Below are 18352 nucleotides of genomic sequence, written 5' to 3'. Positions count from 1 at the left end.
GCATGAAGAGGACAATAAAGGTATATAAAAAAATAGGGGGAGGGGGAAGTATGAAGTGTTAATTGCAGCTTAAAAGTGGTATATATCAGGCACGAAAATCAGTCTCTGATGAAAAGTTCAAAATGGCGTCGGGGGACGCTATCCTCGTAACGGTCCATCCGAAGTTATTATTAATGCAAAAAATACTGTATCTTGGTGGAAAAGTAAAACAGTGATCCACAATCAATCCATATGTACTCGATGTAGCATTCCTGGAGGGGGGTGGTGGCCCCTTGAAGGTCTACGATGGATGGTAACCTCTTCTTCATTCGCTGCTTAATGAAGGCATGGGAGGGAGAAAGGAACAGGTTTTAGGTATGAAATTAAAATAGCATAGAATTGACTAGAGAGAACTGAGACTGAGTAGAATGAGAATGTGGGAGGAAAAGTAAGAAAGGGTTACAAATTGTAGTTGCGGTAAGAAAATAGAAAATTTAAGTAGCTGGAACGTAAGTGCAAGGCTAATCTTAGTACAGTAGAAAAACGAAAAGTAAACGTACGGGGGAAGAGAAGTAGAGGAAGAACAAGACAAAATTTAAAAAAAAACAAAAATTAAGCATTAATATGATTTGTAATTGGTGCCCAGTGACCAAATAATACCATACAACACAAAATCAACACAAGGCAATCTTGGAGGGAGGGAGGGTGTATGAGGGTGGGACCAGAATAATCATAAGGCTGAAACCATTTCCTGTTTCAGCTAATCTTCTCAAAAACAGGAACGGGGCCAGGTTATGCCGCCTAGCACTCGGCTAAAAAAAAAATTATGATTATTCCAGTAACATGGGGGGGGGTCGGGGGCACAAAAGGGGGATCGAAGAAAGAAAAATTAATGTAATAAACCAATTGCATGTTTGAAATGTACGTACACTAGGTTTCATTGTTGAGGGGGTAGGTATACTCAGAATCAAAATAATTGTGATCCCAGTAGAAGTTTACTTAAATTGATGAAACGTATCCGAATCCAAAAAAAAAAAAATTGGATTCTATCCAGATTCTATCCAAAAAAATTGGTAGGCAACTAGCGGCAAAACTACAAATAAGTGAGATAATTACGTAAGAAATGAGTTTTTGTAGAATCTCGTGTGTCGTTGATCATAGGGCGAGATTCCGAAACAGATGTCACTGTAGATAAGGGTAGACATTGCTTATCACTAGTATTTTGACGGAATCGGTCATTAGAATGCCGCTTGTATAATTTATAGAGTAAAAGAATTCCAATAGATAATAAAGATATCTCGAGCACATGGACAACAACCCAGGCGGTGTCACGGAATGAGAAGGTTTCTTCCGCTCTCACTGTTAAAAAACAGGAGCAAAAAGCCAGAAGTATCTAAAAAAAACAAATGTCTAAATAAGCATGAAAACTTATATTTTGTATCGCTTAGTGGGTAACTCTAGTACCTCCTAAATCTTCAGGGCTAAATCAAAAGCAGAAATTCTAGGGTAAAATATGCATCTTTCAAGACTGCTATTATCCAAAAATAGCTGGGCAAAACGTGCCCACTCAAATAAGGTATCGTATAAAAAAAAAAGGTATTGCAACACTTCAACACAAAGGAGAATTACTCAACAAAACTCAAATATTTCTCTTGTCCGAAGAATGGACATATCACGGAAAATAAACTTCACAAAACTCCCTTCTTCCCTTTTTGTGTTGAAAAAAAAAAAACAATAGCTTGACTCATTTAACATAAGGTGGAATTTGACTTAAGACACTAAGGACAGATAAACTAAAACGTCAATAACCTGACAAATCAATTTGTCACGACACAAACAACACTGTATGGTCCTGTAAAACAAAATCATCCCGGGAACACTATGATAAAACAGGAACCAAACAACAGAAGCAAATTCCGATTCCAACAACTGTGAGTCATAGGTCCAAACAAACATAGACACAAAATAATGCATATAACGATTCTGCTTATACAAAAAAGGGGGAAAAAGCTTAAGGTTCCCTGGGTTGTGTAGAACGGATTTGACGTCTCAAATTACATATCAAGAAACACTGAATGAGCATTGCCAAACTCAAAATTACGACTAATATTGGGATCACAATAAAATAAGTAGTATGTAAGTTATTAAATCGCTTAACAACAAACTCAGTATGGTTAATTTTCAATTTCTGTAATTCCATATCTAACTCAGTAAGGGTTTTGATAGACGCAGAAAAATTTAGATGAGGGAGAGAAAAATTTAAATCAATGTTCATATATTCATGTTCCATATTTATCGTTTTCCGAGTGGGTAAAACCATATTTTGAATAAGCACTGTTTCAAAATTGTCATGTACTATAAATTGAGTCAGGTTAATTCCATATTTAATAGGGGTAGTATGTAAAATATTATGGGAAGTTCTAGAAGTTATATGACCTGGTACTAACGAAGAAAATAGTAAGCCAGCTGGCGTATATAAATGAACAAATTTTGCATCAGAAGGAACAATTTCTAGGTTGCAAAAGGTTAAATTCTGATTAAAATATATGTCCGTAAGACATTTTGATCGATTATTGGCGCTTAAACCTGAGGTTTCGCAAAAGTATAGAAATTTCTTCCAAACACACTGTTGATTGTCAATTTCTACAAAATGATTATCTGACAAGTAGGCCTCTTTAGGCAACGAATACCTGACAATCTTGTTTGTCATTAAAATACCTAGGTTGTGAATCATAAAACGCTGGGAAATTTTATCAGGAGTAACTACAGGTGTTTTTAACATTAGATCAATGTTCCATGAATCAAAATTGAAGTTTATAAGAAAAACTGAGGAAACCGTATAAAATAGACCAATATCGTGTGGGAAAAGAGTATCCTTTAGAATAGCATGGCTCTTAACTAGAGAAAGTATCTGAACAGAATTTAAAATACGATAGGTTAGTTGATTTTGTAGAATATCAGTTAGCATCTCGGCAACCTTACGTCGGGATTCATAATAATTTTGCATAATCCACAATCGTCTTTCATGGGTAATCACATCACAAAAAAGGTTCGAAGTCTCGTTTTGAATTTGGAGTACGGCATGCTTGACAGCCAGAACCACGCCACGTACTATTTTCACTTCATTATTAAATGCTTTCTTAATGTTCTGAAGTTCGGATTTCAAATAATCATCGTGGTCTTGTAAAATACTAAGGGATTGCTTTATTCGTTGGGTCTCAACAAAATTGTAGGAAGAAAATCCAAAAGAGGATATTCCTAAGAGCCATGAAACTATGGAACGAGTAGGACGGTGTTGATGCATACAGTGTAAAGAACTATTCGAATACTGAAATGTACATGATATAACAGCTTGTAACTTAGCATAAAAATCTCGTTCCATGGTAACTACATCATTAAAAGGATTTACTTTGTTCTCACATGAAGTAATGTTTAAATTTGAAAGATGAAGGTCCAAATGTATACGTAAGGTAGTATAGACAGTGTCCGTTGTGTGCACAGCGTATCCTGCATGAGAAATGGCGATACCTAATTTATCCAAGGTAGCTTGCTTGCGATGGTCTATATCCCACTCAGAAGAAATACAGATAACTTGTAGAGGAAAGAAAACTAATACCCAATACATCTGAAATGAGAGGGAAAAAAACTCATTTCAGAACCATTGTATTGAATAGATTATAATTGTTACTATTATTGTTAACCCATTTATCAACCTTTACTATAAGTCAAAACTTCTCTATTTCCAGGTACGTCATCTCAAATTATTGTCAGTGAGTAAATAACAAAAGACAAGGGAGAAAAAAGAGAATTCTAGAGGGATTTCTTCGGTTGCACGAATGGTGCTGGTAACTTGCATGTTATTTTTTTTTCTTTGCTTCTGACACATACAGCAGGACGACTATACATAGTCCGTCCATAACATACACGTACTAATCTAGATTATAGTTCCCTGGCAGGCCAGTAACAAACTAATCCAATATAATGAAAATATGTGTTCTCTTTCAGGTCTATTGTGGAAAGTATACATGCATCAATCGCTCGTACGTTCGTTGATTTTCTTTGTCAAATTGACAGAACACAACCATGTCCACCAAATCCAAATTCTCTTCTAAAAACTTCCGTATGCAATCCAAAGCAATACGGCATGCTTCTTCCTTGGGAAAAAAGAAAATCCCGGTGGCAATGTTCGGAAAGGCTATGGATCTAAAGCCACTCTTCAATGCGAGACTTAAGGCTTTTTCATAGCACGCTTGTAGTTTCCTTGGGTTCTTGTCTGGTGGAGCGCTAACGTGTATGACGTAGGAGGCAGGGAGGTTATAGGCATTGGTGACACAAACATCTCCAACTTTTAGGTGACTAATCTTCTCGCAGTCCTGAAGTAAGTCTGGTCCAGCAGCCTGGTGGATCGCTCGGTCAACACCTCCACGTGGCTCCAATGACGTGTTCGTACTGTTCACTATACAGTCTCCGGAGAGCGAGGTAATACTTCCAAAATATAGGGCTATTTTCTTGTTGATCTCGTGGTTGGCTGAAAACTTTGGGCACATTCTATCTTTTAAGGTTGAGGTGGGGGAAGCCATGTCGTACCAAGTCGGTAGGTCCACCATAGAAACTATATTCCTGATAAACATACAATCAGGAACAGCATCATCTCTGTCCAAATTTGGTTCTTCAACTAAGAACTGGGCGAAATCACCATTAACAGCTGGTAACTCGGGATCCTTGGCACCTTCACCTAAGACAGTAGGGGAAGAGGCATCTAGTTTCTGAACATCCTTTTCAGCATCTTTTCCTGGTGGGTAATACATTTTTAAACGGTCAACAGCGAAAGAATCAATCTTAATTTGCCCATGTACTGTCCGAAACTTTACATAGTAACTGTTGTCATGTTTGCTTCCTTGAATTATACCTGGACCAAAGTATTTCCCTGAGAAAGCTTTACAGTTACCTTTCTTAACAGTTGAATCAAAAATCCAAACCAGATCGCCTTTCTTAAAAGTTTGCTGTTTCTTCTTTTTGTTGTACGATTTAGCGGAAATCAGAAATCTTTTATACAAGTTATCATGGGCTCTTTCCCGTATATATCTTAAACGTTCTAATCGATCTTGGTTATCTGAAAATTGACACTGTGTGTCCAACATGGCAGAATGTAACAGTTTAGGAGAAAAGCCATGGAGGCACTCAAATGGAGAAATCTGCATACTCAAATTACATGTGACGTTATAGGAAAAAGCAATCTGGGGTAGAAGTTCAATCCAATTGGACTGGTTATCTTTGTCCAATGCAAGTTTCAGTTGCTGTTCAATATGTCTTATGGCGACTTCCACCTGACCTAAAGAATAGTGTCCTGCCACATCTGCAAAGTGTAATTGGATATCAAAGATATTACACAGTTCCTTGAAGACTTGACTCGTAAAAGCTGAGCCACGGTCGCATGCCAATTCAGAAAAAAGACCATATTTCAAAATAACTTGCTCGTACAAAAATTGAGATACAGAAGCAGCTGATGTATCGGGCAAAGAAGCAGCTATACAGAATCGAGTTCCCTCGTCGACACAAACAACCAAATAACTGTGTTTAAGGATGTTGTTGCTAGGGTATTTCCTGGAAAAATCTATATATATCCTATAGAAGGGTGGAACGCTGGGATGGGTCTGTAGATTTCCTAGGGGTTGCCACTCCTCTTCTTCAGCACTTGACAAACAATACATTCCTTGCACTTCCGATAGACAAATTTCTTCATGTCCAAAAAGTATACAGACTTTAATAGCAAATTATACGTTTTGGAGAATCCAGCGTGGTTTGCTGCGAGTTTTTCAGTATGGCACTTCTCAAAAACTCGGTCTCTCAAGGACAGTGGCACAGCGACTAAATGAACTTTCCCAAGAGGCGTGGAATTGACTTTGTATAGGGCAGAGTTCCTCATGGTAAAGTGTGACGCTCTTCGCTCGAAAGCAGGATCCTTGTCAGGAGCATCCTCCAAGTAGGCGATAATCTTGCTAAAGTATTGATCTTCTCGTTGAGCTTTTCTAAGATCAATAGCGTCATTATCTTCAATGAAAAATATACGGGGATCTGCCGCACTTGCGTCCTCATCGGTAATATCACGCTTGTGGTTAACAAAACGGCTGAAAGCATCAGCTTCTACATTGCTTTCTGCGGCGACGTGAGATATAGTAAAATGGTAAGCTTCAATTTCCGTCAGCCAACGAGCTAGTTTTCCAGTTAAGTTCTTGCTATTCTTTAAATATGTTATGGCTTTGGAGTCCGTGTGAAGGAAAAAATGTCTTCCCAAAACAAAATAGCGGAAAGAACGCAAGGCATATAGCAGAGCTAGGAGTTCTAGATGGTAAACAGACAGATTCTTCTCAGCAGGCCCCACTGCACGGGATGCGAATGCAATAGGCACCAGTTCAGATTCGGGATCGTCGGATACGGGTTGTTTTGCGACGGCAGCCAAACCTCGGATCGAAGCATCCGTGTATATATGCAAGTCACGTTCGGGTTTATAGGCCAATAAGGTGGGAGCTTCCAAGATGGCGGTCTTCAGCGCTTCAAAGGAATCCTGCTGGGATTTACCCCAGGTAAAATCAACATCCTTCTTCATCAACTTCTGAAGAGGATCCGCGATAATCGCAAAATCCTTGACATAACGCCGCAAAAAGGAGCAAACTCCAAGAAAACTCTTGACTTGTTTCTTCGTCCGTGGCCTCTTGTAATCTCTAATGGTGTCCAACATCTTATCGGAAACGGACATCCCAAAACTCCCAAGCTTGTGGCCAAGTACGACCAAAGAGTGGTGAGCGATTTTGGTCTTCTCGGGGGACAACTTTAAACCTCTGGAACGAAGTCGTTCAAACAGTATCTTGCATAAGTCGAGCATTTCGGCCACACTACTGGAAACTACATAAAAGTCGTCCACGTAATACATGATGTTTGATGAAGGAACTCCAGCAAGCGTTAATTTCACCAACCTATTCAACGCTGCGGCACTGGAAATGTGTCCCATCGGTAAGCAGTTGTATACATAGGATCCGAAGCCTGGAATTGAGAATCCTGTGCACTCCCTACTCTTCTTAGTAAGCTTAATTTGGAAGAACCCGGCTTTCATGTCCGAACTCGTGTAAAAAAGCTTTCCCGCCATGCGTCCTAAGATGTCCTCCATCGGTGGCGTCGGATAATTACAGGGCATCGATTGCAGGTTTAAAAATCTGAGGTCCGAAACGAATCTGAAGTCTCCAGAGCGTTTTCTGACCAAAATAATAGGGTGATTCCATGGGGAAGTCTCTGCCGAGATTACATTCTGACGTAGGAGAAGATCCAACTGTTTTTTGACGACATCTCGAAGGTGGTAAGGTACTGAATACGGAGCCTTGTTCACTGGGGTCTCATCAGATAGTCTAATTTCATGTTCAAAGCCTCTAGCGACGCCCACGTCTGTGTCCGACCAAGAGAAGACATCCGCGAAGGAGCGGATAAGATCGTAAAATTTTTCCTTGTCCTCCGGGGCGAGATCTTGATTGACGTCCACTCGGGTGGGATCACACATCTTCTGTGATGCGGCTAACTGCTCTGGTGGTGGGGTGTATTCCTCCGTGGTGTTTGCCACAACTTCATCCGAATCAACAGGCACCTCCTCAAAGTCCTCTGCCAGACCAAGAACAGTTCCCATGCGTAACTTCACTGGGGTGGTGGTGGGGTTGGTCACATATACGACTGGTGTCTCACCATTTACCAAAACTCGTGGGATAAAAATTCCCAATAACTCTTCAATTCGCTGAGACGGGGACAACAACAACTTTCTTCCGGTAATATCAAGCGAATTTCGGAGACGGACCAAAGTATGTGACCGCGGTGGCAACACAGTATTTTCAAAAACTCGAAAAACAGGAGTAGAACAGCTAGCAACTTTACTTGTAAGGACTTTGGATAAATGCACCTCTAAATTTCGCCTCGGCAATGAACGAGACGGTAAACGACCAAAGTAAGAAAGAGTAAAGGTATTACTATCATAATCAATTAAGGCTCTATGAATATTCAAAAAGTCAGCTCCAAGCAAGGGACCATAGTCAAAGTGTGGAATAACTCGAAACACATGAGAGAAACGTCTCCCATTAATATCAAACTGGAGAATCGCCAACTCAGAAACCTGTATAAACTTGCCAGTAACACCTCGTAAACGAGTATTGATGCGATATCTCCTAGCACTTTCTGGTACTAAATTCGAACCGACGCAACTGACCTGGCTCCCACTGTCGAGCATAAATTCAGTCTGGACTCCTCCCATAATAACACTGATATGAGGCAACTCATTCTGGGTGAAAAGAGGGACCGTAATTCGGAGAGAACGAGTAGCAATGGTCCAATTTGCTACCCTAGCAGTTAGTTTAAAGTCGCCCTGCAATATCTAGCGATATGATTAGGGCCTTTGCATCGAAAACAGATAATAGGTCCCTTTTTTGAGGAGTCGTTGTTTTGGGACGACCCTGTATTTGATTCGGAGCGGTTAGGATCGGTTTGGGGCACATGAAAACTATTGGCACCATTATCATTGGTTTGTTGCCTATTATTATGTGAAAAATTTCGTCTACCATTATTCCGTCTATTGCGTGAGCCATTCCCATTGTTTTTGTTTTTATTGCCATCAGAAAAAGCGGATATTTGCAACGTTAACTTAGATAATTGTTGCTGTAATTCAAGCAAACGGCCATTGACGTCATTACTCTGCTGCGTTTGCTCTCGTGGCGAGTCAGCAGCTCTAACAGCTGTTTCCTGTCTATATGCTGCGTCAGCAGCTGTTACATAAGGAAGGCTGTCTACCGGCTTATTGCTGACCAAGGCAGACTGCAAAAGCACTGAGTTCTTTTTAATGAACTGATCTAATTCCTTCCTCTTTGTCAGCAATCGTGCTTTTTCCTCTAATATTAACTCATCGACGAGTGCAGCGAGATTTTCATATTCTTTTTTAATAACAGCACGAAAATATTCAGGTTGAAGACCTTCGATAATGTACTGTATTTGTGCTTTTTCTGAGGCTGTAGGATCTGATCTAAGAATGAGATCCTGTTTTGAGTAAACGTAATCCATCACGCTCTCATCCGTACCTTGCTCTCGAGCCCTCATCTGCGCAACAGTAAAATGGGGAAGCGCATGATCTTTAAAGGTTTGACGGATTCGTTCTTTAAACTGGTCATAATTCCACTGCGCAACTTCGGGTTTCGATTCAATTGCTGAATACCAATTTTCAGCACCTCCTTTCAGTAATGATCCTAAAATTAACTTCTTACGGGCTCCTGTCCAGCCGTTGACTTCGGCCACAGTTTCGTATTTCCTCAAAAATCTGTCCACATCCTCCCCGAAACGAGCATAAAACGGCTCAGGTCTAATAATCGAATTCATATATTGAACGGGACCTTCGCCTCCTGCATTATTCGCTGCAGATGCCATATCTGATACTTTAGGACTTAAAGAAATGGAAGAGGACCCAGAAATCTCGGAGAAGGTATCGGATAAACGTAACTGCCGACGTAAGTTATACAAATATTGGCGCGTAACCTTAGCGGACTTAGGGGAAGAACACGCGGCAGGCTCAAAATATACAGTATCGCTGTGGTCTAAGATTTCTTCTGTAGGCACACCTAACTCCTCATGTAAGTAACGCAACATAGACAAAAATCTCTAAAAATTTGGGCACACAACTACACATCACATTAATACTATAACTCAATAATTAACTTAAAAATAATAAAATAATACCGAGAATACGCTAATAGACACAAAAAAATAAGAAACGCACTATACTTCGGAAAGAGTTAGGAAAAAAAAACATCTCGCCAGGACCCAAGTGTCATGCAAAAATAAGAGGAAACATAGGTGAGCTATTTTCCAATTGAGGAGAACCTCTCGGACTCTAGCGCCACTACGCCCCTAAACGAGGAAGTCGGATCGGTCAGAAGTTCCATCTGATCGCAATGACCTCCGTGTGCGGACTCGACCAAAAGGCCTCGACGCTAAAGTAGTACTTTTTGCTCGAAAGTAAGACGCACACCAAAAGAGCATTCACAATAGGTTGAAACCCTCCTCGTACAGTGCTACGCCCTTAGCAAGGTTCTGCTCGGGGTACGTCCATACCTCCGCAATAAACCTCGCACAGACTCGGCAAAAATGCCTCACTGCAAAAGTAGTGAAATGCGAAAGACCCAATAGACAAGAGAGCTTATTGGCCTCCACTCTGGTGAAACCATCCGTCTGTTGCGGAGATACGCCCAATAACTGGCCTCGATCGGGGTGCGTGTGCTACACTCCCGCAAGAAAACCAGTCTAGACTCGGCACTGAAATGCCTGCTCCAACAACAGCTATTGGCCAGAAAAGAAAACAAGAAAAACATGCACTACTAGAAGATTGACCTAAAAACATGCAGAGATAGAACTGACAGGGTAAAAACAATTCTCCACCAAGTAGGACACTAGCAGGGATAAAAAGAAAGAGTAAAAAGCCACATCTCCACCATATAAAGGGTGTGTGGGGGAGGAAAAATGAAAGGAAACTCCACCTACACACAAGCCGTCAGAAGAACGAAAGTGGGGAATTTAGCTCAGTTCACAGGCACTGGATTCGGACGGCTGTCCTTTGAAGTAAAAGATCATTGGGATATTAGAGTTAATAACGAAGAAATTCTATGAAAGAAGAGAGACAGGGTTAGGGTTAGGTTTATCGGTTAGGGAAGGTGTACCTTCATGACGTCCGGGCGTCCGTTGGTCCCTCTCTGGTCTCCTGGTATCTTGCTATGGATCTGGTCCTGGACTATTGGCGGGATATCGCGGGCATCCGCCAGTTCGTAGGAGAAGTCCGAGATTAGCTTCCACTCCGCACCGTTACTCCCGGCTTCAAATCTATATCGCTACTCCCCCAGACGGAAGTAACCGGGGCTATTTAAGGAGGGCCCCCAGGCTCGGTGACTATTCTGGTTGATATCGAAAGCGAGTCCCAGACGTCATAGGAGGTGTGGTTTTAGGTGTTGGGAGGAGACAGGAAGGTGTCTCTCGTAACTTTATTACAATAAATACATAACATTCATAAATTGCTGATGTAGCAAAACAACAACCAGTTGACTGTTGACAATTCAGGACGCAAGCACTCTACACACAAACTCCACAAAACACAAATAAAATTAATAGAAACCTGTCACCAACATTATTGTCTGCATAACTCAATGCATTATTAATAACAGTCTTTGTGAATTCAAGCAAAGACACATTGATTCCTTTACATAAGTAATAGTAATGGCTCAGTGCTTTTTGCAGACGTTTCTACCACAATGTTTACATTCAAGGCGAGTTCTGTTGCTTTTTCTCGATCCTCAGAGGTAGCAAATACCTCTTTAAAAAATTAGTTGGACTGGTTCATAGTCAGTAGTTTGCTTTCTGTATTGTGCCAAGAACAGCAGCACTTTTTTTTTCAAAGTTGAAATTTTAGAACGTGCTTTCAGGTTTTCATTTATTAGTTCTAATGCTAACTCGTACAGATATGGTCTTCTTGTATTATTTTTGATGTTAGGGCAGTTAAAAATGAAACAGCGAATGAAAAATAATGAAACCTTTACTTACATTTTTATATAAATGCGAAAAAAATCACGTTTTCGCTCGCGCTGACGGCAAATTGGCCGTCCACCCTCCACTACCAACTTTGGGATTGTACTGAACCGGAAGTAATCGCTTGTTAGACTGTAACTGCACATAATCTAGAGGGCGGAAGTATAAATAGAGAATACACACCCCTCCAACCATAATTTTAGAACTCTGTGAAGAAGGGCACACAAAAACTAAAAATGACAGCCAATTTGCCGCGGGTGGGAGCGGATGAAGGTTAATTTATTTATTTTACTCTGTAAATAATTTTTTGAGTTAATTTTATATTCACTATCTATTTGCAACAAATCAAACAGAATACTAAAAGCTCTGCAGTATGGAAATGGCAAGTAGAATTCACGTTAAGGGCGGAGAGATACTATCATGACTCTTTATAACATTGTTCTGCTTTTATTTCAATTGTTTCATATAGTGTGTACAATGTGTAAAGACTCACAGAGCTCCTATTCTACCGTGTTTTACAGGACTATAAAGCGTTTTATATTTTTCAGGCTTAAAATTGTGTATTGATTTTAAGGTTAAGATTCTATGGCGAACCTAGATTTGTGTCTCAGTACAAAACTTTGAACCGCTTAAGTTTGACGTAAAGCTAATACCTTCCACAAAGCTAAATTCTTTCTCTTTTATAAAACTATATATTTTTTTGCCTCTTTTCACTTTATGTGTTTTTATAAACTAGAGAAAATTTAGTTTTGTACATAAACGTTTGTTTCACATCACTTCCTTAAGTGGTTCAAAACTTTATAAAGCGAGAACAATTCCGAATTCGGCATAAAATTTTAACCTTCAGAAAGGTTAAACACAATTTTAACCCTGAAAAAAATGTCAATATATGGACAACAAAGCAAAAGATGTTATAATAAATTGAGTCATGGTTATTTCAACTAATAAAGCAGGCTATTTACACGAGATACTCGGTTACTAGAATTGACTTACCCTATCACATCAACCGAGTAAATGGGTTATTTCAATTAACTGAACAGATTAAATTAACCGATCTACTCGGTTAAACATTTGCCCTATCTTATCACATTAACCGAATATATAGGTTATCTTAACTAATTGAATATGTTATATTAACCCATCTACTTGGTTATACATTTGTCCTACCGTATTGCTTCAACCGAGTAAATGGGTTACTTATACTAATTGAATATGTTATATTAACCAAAATACTCGGTTACTGCAGTTGATGCACCCTGTTTCATTAACCGAGCAGTCGGTTATTCCAACATACTAACAAGGTTACCGGTTACAGGCTATGATTGATAGTGGTAACTACGTGATCGGTTAGCGTACCCCTGTGAGTTATTACACTGTAAACTAGCAATGTTAACCTGTAACGCAAGGTTACGATCACCTTCCCTCGTTAACCTTTTTGGCTTGGCTGCTGGGACACACGACTCTGTTGTCTATATATTGACAAACTAACTTGGTTACTGTCCACCTTTTTCTTGTTTACTAGTAACCTTTCTTTTTTTGCGTATATATGAGGTGGGATCCGTGTTCTGACCATATATCATACAACTAAAAATGATCTGGTAAGTATAGAAACAGCGTTAACAAACGCATTAAGATCGATGTGTTAACCAGACATTAATCAACTAAAATCCATCTGTTATACCGAAAACCCCAGCGGAGTTGAGATCTGTGTGCTCACTATATATCACTTAACTATTAGGATTTGTTACAAGGACCAGATATCCAGTAACAATGTGCTGACAAACAAATCACTCGACTAAAAGTTGCGTAATAGCCTTAAAATCCTCAGTAATAATTCCATTGGATTCGATGATTTTACCACACATCACTCAACTGAAAGTTATCAGAAAGTATTAGAAAATTAGTAACAACCGCATTAGTGTTAATTTGCTGATCATATATCATTCAATTGAATCCATTGTGGTAGGCAAGGAAACTCAGTAATATTCACTCAGTACCAGTGGAGTATTTACGATTTTGTTTCCGGAGGGGCTTTGCTAACTTTCGGGGGAGGGGCTTTGCCTGGAAATGTGATAATTCTGCAAGATATTTCATTACTTTACTATACTAACTAAGATTTCGGGGGGGGACTTAAGCCCGGAAGCCACCCCCTATATACGCCACTGCTCAGTACAGAGGGTTAATGTCGTATGTTTTAGCAACATTCATTTTAAACAGTGAAGCATTAGTGAGCTTGTTATAGTAGCCCATGAATGATGTACCTTTTGGGAATATAATATTAGTTTTTTTTCTTATTTTCTCGAAAATTACCGATAAGGATTTTTCTCAGACTGGTTTCAGTTTCTTATTTCAATGAGATTTTATCGAAAATATATGTATAATGTTTAGGCACTTTTTTCTAAATACAGTACGCTAATAAAAGAAATTGTAGAATTGATTTATTTCTACTTATTTTACAGGTCAAGTTTATCTACATTTTCAACAGACAGGCAATTATATTATTTTTCCGCAGATAGATTTTGATCCGTATATAGATTTTTGATCCGTATATTTTTATACTTCGGTTATTATTTGAGACTGTTTTTTGACACAGAAATGCCAGCGTCTTTGAGAGTGTTCCGCCATCTGTCAGAGGTGAGTTTTTGTAACAAGTGTAATCTTAGGTATTGTATCGAATTAGTTAACTATAAAGTCGATATACGGTTGAAAATATATGAATTACTCCAATTAATGAAACAAAATAAAATTTTGCAACCAGTTTTCGTGAACCTGATCGGTATCTGATTTAAGTAGAAAACTGTTTAATTAAATTCATAAATCCAGAGGTTTTAAAAACTATAACATTGGTTTGAGTCCCTAATTAGACTTAATTTGCTATGATTCCGGGCATATCTGTATATCACCAGACACCTGTTGAAAACATCTGCTCATCACCTGTTTTCCTTTACAGAAAGAAAAAAAGTTAATTCAACACAATTCGAACATAGATCAGTCATTCCAGTGTAAATGACACTTTAGCGTACTAATTCGACACTAAGAGTTCGGCGTTGAAGTTGTGTTACAGAATTATACAATGGATTTTCGTATTCTTATGAAATACAGTTGTTAATGTTACTATATTTATGTATTCTGTTCACCATGTTAGATGTTATATTATTAACTACACACAGTATATATATATATATATATATATATATATATATATATATATATATATATATATATATATATATATATATATATATATATATATATATATTATCTGTATTTAATAGGAATCTGACAATCCATTGTATTACATACGTACAGTCAACAGTAAACGTATCCCACCCGAATGCTATAACAAAAACAGGTTGAGTCTAGTACTTTCCCTGGTATTACAAACGTCCGGACAGATGCAACCTAATTTAGACCTAACATTTCAACCATAATGTCTACAATTTAATATTGACGTGTTGTGCGATGAACGCCATATATCAATGGCATTATAATTCGTTGTGTGTATAATGTATATTTGTTTCACTGCACATTGGATGCCATGTGCTATATATGGAGAATTGGACTGTATAGTTCAGAGATTTGAACATTACGGAAGTTAGAGAAGAATTATTTAAAGAGGTTCGAAATGTGGTGTTGGAGAAAAATGGAGAAGATTAAATGGTCAGAGAGAGCAACAAATGAAGATGTCTTAAAACGGGCAGGAGAGAAGAGGGCGATTCTAGCCAGCCTCCTTTGTAGAAAGACCAATCGGATTGGATACATCTGGCAAAAAATTGTCTTCTTCGTACCGCCATAGAAGTAAAGATGGAAGAAAAGCGAGAAATAGGAAGAAGAAAAACACAACTGATCGAAGAATTGGAAAATAGAAGAAAACATTGGGAGTTAAAAGAGGAAGCTGAAGATTGAGAAATGTGGAAGAAACATTTCAAGGCCCAAATGTAAAATTGAAAAAATAAAATTGTCATTGGTCAAAGTACCTGTCGAAAGGCAAAACATTTAATAATAATAATACTGGATGTGTGGAAAAAAAGAAAAACACACTGATCATAAATGAGTTTCAAAACGAGAATAAATATCTGAAGATACGTAGGTTGTTCAATATATATTTTTGTAAGCTGTAAATTATTTACTTTTTAACATATATTTGTAAATTATACATACATGTGTAGATGGGTCCTTCCTCACTTCTCCAAATGATTCCAATTGGGATTCAGGGATTTGTCTGTCTCACTGTTCCAACGATTAGAAGCAGAAGCCGCTATAAAGAAATAAAGGAAACACAAGTCTCGTGGTGTAGACGAAATTCCAGCTGGGTTAATTTTAGCTGGAGGCGAAAAAATGTGGAACAAGTTATACAAACTCATTCTCCTTATACGGAACAAGAAAGAATTGTCACAAGAGTCGAAAGAATCAATCATTGTTCCAATTCACAAGAAAGGCGACAAAACTAACTGTAATAATTATTGAGGCATGTCCGTTTTGTCAACGTCCTATAAAATCCTCTCAAACATTCTATTAGCTAGATTGACCCAATACACACATGAAACTATTCGACATTATCAGTGCGGATTTAGACGAAGTCGATCAACTATCGACCAAATATTTACCATTCGACAAATACTCGAGAAGAAGTGGGAATACTATACCCTGGTACATCAACTATTTATTGATTTTAGAAAGGCTTACGACTCTGTTAGGAGAGAAACATTGTACAGCATTCTTACAGAATTTAGAATACCGTAAAAGCTAGTTAGATTAATTAAAATGTGTTTAAATGAATCCCAAAGTAATGTCCGGGGAGGAAAAGTTTTGTCCACGAGCTTTCATATCGAAAATGGCCTAAAATAAGGAGATGCAGTGTCACCATTATCATTCAACTTTGTCTTGGAATACCTTATAAGGAAAATCAAGTATGGCAGGCAGAACCTAGAGTGGAATAGGGTTCATCAGGTTATGGATTATGCTGATGATGTAAATTTAAAGGGGATGATAGGAGAATAATAGAAAAAATGCAGAGGTCTTATTAAACACTTGTAGGGACATGGGTTTAGAAGTAAATGCAGAGAAAACTGAATACATGCAAGTTCGTCGGAATCACAATAAGGCAAATTATGGATGCGTTAAAATATCGAATGTTACTTTTGATAAAGTGGACACTTTTAAATATCGAGGATCAGTATTAACAGACGAAAACCATATTTACGAAGAAATTAAATGTCATCTAAAAGCAGTTAATTCGAGTTATTATTCAGTTCAAAATATCTTATCGAGAATTCTGTCGAGGAATTTGAAGCTTAAAATATATAAAACTATAATCATGCCTGTTGTTCTGTATGGTTGCGAAACATAGCTTCTAAATCGGAATGAAGAACATAAATTGAAAATATTTTAGAACAAGATCCTGAGGCGAATATTAGACCCAAGAGATAGGTTAATGACGATTGGCGGAAACTTCATAACGGGGAACTACATAATTTATACGGTTTACCCAACATTGTTAGGGTCATCAAGTCTAAAAGGCTCAAGTGGGCAGGTCATGTAGCTAGGATGGAAGAAAGTACGAACGCTTTCAAAATCTTAACTGAAAGACCAACTGGAAAACGACCATTAATAACACCTAGGCGCAGATGGAAGAACAATATTAAGATGGGTTTCGCAGAAATAGGAATACAAAGTAAAAACTGGATTAAATTGCCTAAGGATAGATGTCAGTGGAGAGGTTTGGTGATCGCAACGCAACATTGAACCTCCGCAATCCGTAGGCCATAACGTTAGTTAGTTGTATGTAAAAAGTTATAACGTATTAATGAAACTATGTATTTGTGTGTTTATTCTCAATTATCAACTTGTGATTTATAGCATGTAAAATAAGCTTGTGGTAGTGTGCTGATGCAGTTATCGCAAGTAGTTATATCAATAAGGTAAATGAAAGTAATTTTGAATTGATTAATTGCAAAATCTGGAGAAATTTTCATTATAAAAGATCTAGATGTAATTGCCTAGATTTTGTCACCGAAAGTGCAGTAAAAATATATACCTGTCAGCTCAAGGGAAATGGTAGATATAGAAGAAGACGTGAGTCATGTAGCTCCTCAGTTCAAAATATGATTTCTTTATGTTATTTCAATGAAACAAGCCGGCAAGAATATATACTACATCAATGATTTACTTTCAGTTTATTGTTTCTACAATCTAACTAAAATCCCTAAGTGTTACAGTAGATAATACCTGTGTAGGCACACCTAACTCCTCATGTAAGTAACGCAACATAGACAAAAATCTCTAAAAATTTGGGCACACAACTACACATCACATTAATACTATAACTCAATAATTAACTTAAAAATAATAAAATAATACCGAGAATACGCTAATAGACACAAAAAAATAAGAAACGCACTATACTTCGGAAAGAGTTAGGAAAAAAAACATCTCGCCAGGACCCAAGTGTCATGCAAAAATAAGAGGAAACATAGGTGAGCTATTTTCCAATTGAGGAGAACCTCTCGGACTCTAGCGCCACTACGCCCCTAAACGAGGAAGTCGGATCGGTCAGAAGTTCCATCTGATCGCAATGACCTCCGTGTGCGGACTCGACCAAAAGGCCTCGACGCTAAAGTAGTACTTTTTGCTCGAAAGTAAGACGCACACCAAAAGAGCATTCACAATAGGGTGAAACCCTCCTCGTACAGTGCTACGCCCTTAGCAAGGTTCTGCTCGGGGTACGTCCATACCTCCGCAATAAACCTCGCACAGACTCGGCAAAAATGCCTCACTGCAA

General features: G+C 38.4%; 1 protein-coding gene across 1 annotated transcript in view; it reads right to left on the bottom strand.

The window, feature by feature from the left end:
* The window catches only part of LOC145689358 (protein GVQW3-like), a 40257-nt gene extending 36896 nt beyond the window's left edge, over positions 1–3361 (bottom strand). The window contains exon 1 of the mRNA XM_081763510.1: positions 3319–3361. Within this exon, the coding sequence (XP_081619636.1) occupies positions 3319–3361 (43 nt within the window). The remainder of the gene's footprint in view (positions 1–3318) is intronic.
* Positions 3362–18352: the final 14991 nt, after the last annotated feature.

This window comes from Thermobia domestica, chromosome 7 (assembly GCF_964235325.1).
Source record: "Thermobia domestica chromosome 7, izTheDome1.hap1.1, whole genome shotgun sequence".
In the NCBI taxonomy this organism is placed as follows: Eukaryota; Metazoa; Arthropoda; class Insecta; order Zygentoma; family Lepismatidae; genus Thermobia; species Thermobia domestica.
This window is presented reverse-complemented; position numbering and strand designations above follow the sequence as displayed.